At 54.8% G+C, this 4,987-nt stretch overlaps 1 protein-coding gene across 1 annotated transcript in view; it reads left to right on the forward strand.

Annotated features, from left to right (window-relative positions):
- Positions 1-3,215: 3,215 nt before the first annotated feature.
- SHF (Src homology 2 domain containing F) overlaps positions 3,216-4,987 on the forward strand; it is a 10,695-nt gene continuing 8,923 nt past the window's right edge. Inside the window, exons 1-2 of the mRNA XM_010005925.1 lie at positions 3,216-3,339; positions 4,742-4,960. Of these exons, the coding sequence (XP_010004227.1) occupies positions 3,306-3,339; positions 4,742-4,960 (253 nt within the window). The 5' untranslated portion in view covers positions 3,216-3,305. The remainder of the gene's footprint in view (positions 3,340-4,741; positions 4,961-4,987) is intronic.

The raw sequence follows: 4,987 nt of genomic DNA on the forward strand, positions 1-4,987 counted from the left end.
GCGATGTGGGAGGTGTGGAAGTGCCTGGCTTTTAACCCAACTGGGGGTGTCTGAGGCTCCCCTGGGAGCTTCTCAGCCGGTGCTGCAGTCTCCTCCTGCACTGGGGAGCAGCTGCGTGCACCATGGCTGCTGCAGGGAGCCCCATGTGGCTCATGTAGTCCAGCACTTGGACTGGGAGATGTCAGAGATACAGTTTCCTGGGCAACCTTAATTCGGCCTCCTGTGCAAGGGCATTAGAATGTGATTGGTAACTGTGATCCCTGCTGTTTGCTCTCTGAGGGCCTTGCCTTATCCCTGGCACTGTCTGGAGCCTCCAGCCCCAGGGCTTGAGATACCATTCTCGCTTGCTTGATTTTGCATCCTGAGGTTGCAACACCCCTGGAGACAGGCATTGCCTTCCTGGTTTTTCTGTGGTTCTTGTCATTGCTGTAGCATCACACTGTTTAAAAAGCCAATGTGGCAAACCCCCACCAGACCTAGAGAGCTTAGAGACTCAAGCCCTGGTAGGAGGCATTGGCTCTGGGTCCAAGCTAGGCCCAGCAAACCACATCTTGCTTGTGCAAAGTCCATCTAATTGCTGCTAAGCACCTCTGCACCCCCTGTCAGCAAAATACCTGGGTTTAGGGGTTTCAACTGAGATGTGTTAGGATACTCCACCATCCTCTGCTTTCTAGACCCAGAGCTGGAGGTATCTGAATGGGGGCCACTCTGAGCTTGTTGGGACTCAAACATCCCTTGCTGGAAAGCCAGACCCAAGGAAGTATGGAATTTGCTCCATATTTCTGCTAGTTGAGAAGCGTGACGGCTGCATGTGGAGGAGCCTCTTGCCTGCTGAGCTGCTATGCTGATGCCCTATCTTGTGTGAAGCTGCTCTGTGTTCATGGGGTGGGAAAGGGAGGGTCCAAGACTAGCACCAGCAGCAAGCTGGGTCTGTGTCTCTAGCAAAATGCATCTTGGAAGAGAGGCTTACGGCAGGTTTGGATGCAGGCTGGGCTTGGTTCAATGTGTGTGTGCGTGCCGGGATAAACAGCTTGGGTGTCCCTTGGCACTAGCCTGTGTGCAAATGAGCTGTCACCAGTGCGGGGCTGCGCTCTGCAGATGTCATTGTGGTGGAGCAAAGGCCTCTTTTAAGCTTTCCGAGGTGTGGGTGCAGCCCATGGGATTTCCTGGCTCTTTGGAATCTGCCCTCAGTATCTCGCAGACAGCGAGTTGGAAGCACTTGCCTGCCGCAGGCTGAGCCCCTCTTTGCCTTGGAGAGGGGCTTCCTGCAGTGAATTGGCAGTAGCTGTCACTCATCTCCCAGCCCTGCAAGCCTTAGGTCAGGTCCCAGTGACTGAGCAGCTGCAAAAGTCACTTTGATTTTCCTGGAAGTTTTTGCCCCAGTGGTGGCAAGCGAGGGTCAGCAGCCCCTGGGCTCAGTGTTGCCCCTTGATGCCCCTGATGCCCATGGGAGCCAAGCAATGCCACATCTCCCTTGGATAATGGATGTGAGTGCAGAATTTCTATATCCTGCTGCAAAGCCAGGGGCTGGCTGTTCCTGCAGCCCTGTTCTGGCTCACTGGTTCCAGGCCCTGCCTGCAGAGCTGGTGGGAGACTTTGCACTTTCCCTCTCAATGGCAGAGGCCAGTACCCTGAGCAGTGGTTTGTCCTCCTGCTGCCATGCTGAGGGATGCAGGTGTCTGCTTGCTCCCACGTTTGAATCCCCTTTGCACTTGTCCAGGGTGGCTGTGAGCCCTGCAGCATGCAGGCTTTGCTCTGGGGATGATGCTTTTACACTCAATTGCACCCCATTACAGAGGAGCTGGGCTTGGTGACCTGTCCCATGCCCTGTGGCCTCAGCCACCTGGGGAGCCTGGAGCTGGGACATTTATGGAGGAGCTGGTGAGCCAGGGTACAGGGAGCTGCGTTCTTCCCTGCAGCTGGGAGGGATGCAAGAGCTCGGGGCTGTGTGGAGCTGTTTACAGCTCCAGTTCCTGTTCCCTTTTCCTGCTGGGTTTTGCTGCTCAAGGCTATTGTTGGGTATTTTGCACAGGAAGGTGGAAGAAATGTTTTTGTTGTGTTTTTTTTAAGCCAATTGTGGAAGCCAGAGAGGAATGTGTGAACGGAGCAGGGACAGTGTGACAGTGAGGACAGAGCCTGGCACTGGGTGGGATTAGGCACCTGGTCCTTGCTGTAGGAGCCTTGTGTAGCCAGCGTTGTGAAGGCCAAACCCATCCTGCCACATGGTCCAGCCTGGGGTTTGCTGCCTGGTGGGTGAGCACACCTTGGCAAAGGTGCTTGGATGCACTTGAATCTTGCTGGATATATCACCTGGCCTTGACTGGGGACCTGGCTTTCAGGCTGGAAGTAGAGTGCGTGGCTCCAGGCTTGCTGGGGGTCATGGTGTCACACGATGGGGTGCTCCTGCTAGGTAGCTGCTGAGGTGCTAGAGCAGGTGTGTGTCTTCAGCGCTGGAGGGGATCAAGTTCTGGGACATGCCTCATATCCTACAGCAGGATTGTCTTCTTTTTGCTAGTAAGGGGAAACCTTGGACTTTTGGTGCCATCCCTGTGATGTGGCTCTTGGTCCTGCTTCCCAGTGACTCTTGATCACACGGAGGAGCCCTGTCTTGTGTTACTTGGGATGCTTATGGGGATGCTGCAGCAGCTTGGGAGGGAGCAGAGAGAAGCCATAGGCTTTTCTTTGCCATTTTGTTAAGAAACGTCATCAATTGAGCCTGCAGGTCCTCTGGAAAGTAACCAGTGAGTTCCCAGTAATGCCAGTGCCAGCCGACACCCCTGTAATGGGACTTGTGCCCCTTCTCTGCCTCAGGTGAGGAAATGTGGCTGCATCAGGGCCAGCTGTGTGCCATGGGTGGGGTGGCACTGCCAGCAGCCCCGCACAGTGCCAGGGACCTCACTGGGGCATCTGTGCAGGTGCTGGCAGCACTGAGCCCCTGGTAAGGGAGGAAGCCAGGCCACCTTCTGCTCTGCTTGGCTCTTCCCCAGCTTTCGGGACAAAGGCTGGAGCGTTTCCATGGCCAAGCACTGGTGCCTGGAAAGTTGCTGGCTGCCAGCCCCTGCTCTGTGGGGCTGTCATGGTGCATGCTTAGGGTCCTGGCTGCTGCTAGCAGAGCTCATGGTGAGGTTTTGAGAGTCTTCAACTGGTCCCTGACCCCCAAAATCTGCAGGGAGTACCCTAACCTTTCTCCTACCCTTCCCCTCTTCTAGCTGGCTGTCTTGGAGGACTACGCTGATCCCTTTGATGCGGCACAGGTGACTGGTAGCCAGTCAGAGCTGGAGAAGGTGACAGAGAATGATGGATACATGGAGCCCTATGAAGCCCAGAAGATGATGGCTGGTAAGATAGAAGGCCTTATCAGGCCCCCCAGACAAGGCAAACCCGGGCAATGGCCGTGGTGGTGCAGAGCCACTTCGCAGGCAGATTTTCACAGCTTTAGCAGCCATGTGCTACAGGCTCAACCAGAGCCAGAGTACTCACAAAGGCTCCCTGAGCCATAAAGGCACTCTGCAATTCCTGCCTGTGGTGCTGCCCCCCAGACCATAGTGACTGCGTGCCAGACTGAGCCAGGAGGGACCTGACATTTCATGCATCTGGCATAAAACTAAGATGGATGTGGGAGATATTTAACTGAGTTAGGACTGGGCCAGAGTGTGCCATTTTCTGCTGCAGGGTCTCTGGTGGGCTTGTTGATGGCAGAGAAGCAGGCAGGGTGGGAGCCCAATCCCAAAGGCATTGCTTATACCTTTCGGCACACACAGGGTCGCCGTGTGTGCTCCAGGCTCTGGCTCTGCTGTGCAGCCCCATGGTTTTCCTGGAGCAAGGGGTTTCTGAAAAGTTCACGCAGCTTTTTGGAGGAGGGCATAGCATTTCTTGGAATAGCTGGCAAGTGGTGAAGAGGGTGCTTAAGTCTGTGGGAAAGGCTTTTGTTTTGCTTTAAGGAAGGGTATTTTATTATACTAGCCACACAGGGTGTCCAGAGAAGAAACCTGGTCTCATTGCTCACAGGGAATCAGGCTCTGGGATGCTCTGTCCCCATGAACCCTGCTTGGCAGTGCTGATTGAGAGTGGGGATGTTGTACCACGTGGGGGGAACGTGTCTTGGTGCTGCTCAGGACCTGGCAGCCCAGCAGCTGCCCCACTTCTGGCAGGTGCTTGCTGGAGTTTTGGGGGTCTGCTCCATTGCTGATGCTCTCTGCCCTGCCCCGCCCTGCTTGGTCCTGCTTCAGTGACTTGCTGAAGCAAGTCACTTCTGCTTTCACACTTGAGTGAAACCATAGAATCCCAGACTGGTTTGGATGGGAAAAGGACATTAAAGATCATTTAGTTTGAACTCCTCTGCCATGAACAGGGACACCTCCCACTAGACCAAGTTGCTTCAAGCCCCATCCAACCTGGACTTGAACACTTCCAGGGATGGACTTCCACAGCTTCCCTGGGCAACCTGTTTCCATGTCTCACCACACTCACAATAAATAATTTCTTCCTAATGTCTCATCTGAGTCTCTGCTCTTGCAGCTTGAAACCATTCCCCTTTTCCCATCCTTCCCTGCCCTTGTCCAGAGTCCCTCCCCAGCTTTCCTGGAGCCCCTTCAGGCACTAGAGCCTTCTCTTTTCTAGGCTGAACAGCCCCAACTCTCTTAGCCTCTCTTCATAGGAGAGGAGCTCCAGCCTTTTCATCAAGCAGACCATGTCAGTAGTGGACAAAAAGCTTATGGTCTTTTCCCTCTTCTGTGGATAGAAATCCGCCAGAAAGGCCTACGGGAGGCTCCTGGCCGGCCGCTGCACCTCTACGACACTCCTTATGAGCCTGTGCTTGGAGGGCTGGATGCGGATGGTGATCTCCCGGCTTGCCCCAGGCCCAGGGAGTCCCGGCTGCCTGAGGACGATGAGCGGCCACCAGAGGAGTATGACCAGCCTTGGGAGTGGAAGAAGGAGCGGATCTCCAAAGCCTTTGCAGGTGAGTGATGGAAGCAGCCATAAAAAA

The sequence above is a fragment of the Chaetura pelagica genome, unplaced genomic scaffold (assembly GCF_000747805.2).
Source record: "Chaetura pelagica isolate M959 unplaced genomic scaffold, ChaPel_1.0 scaffold369, whole genome shotgun sequence".
Taxonomy (NCBI): Eukaryota; Metazoa; Chordata; class Aves; order Apodiformes; family Apodidae; genus Chaetura; species Chaetura pelagica.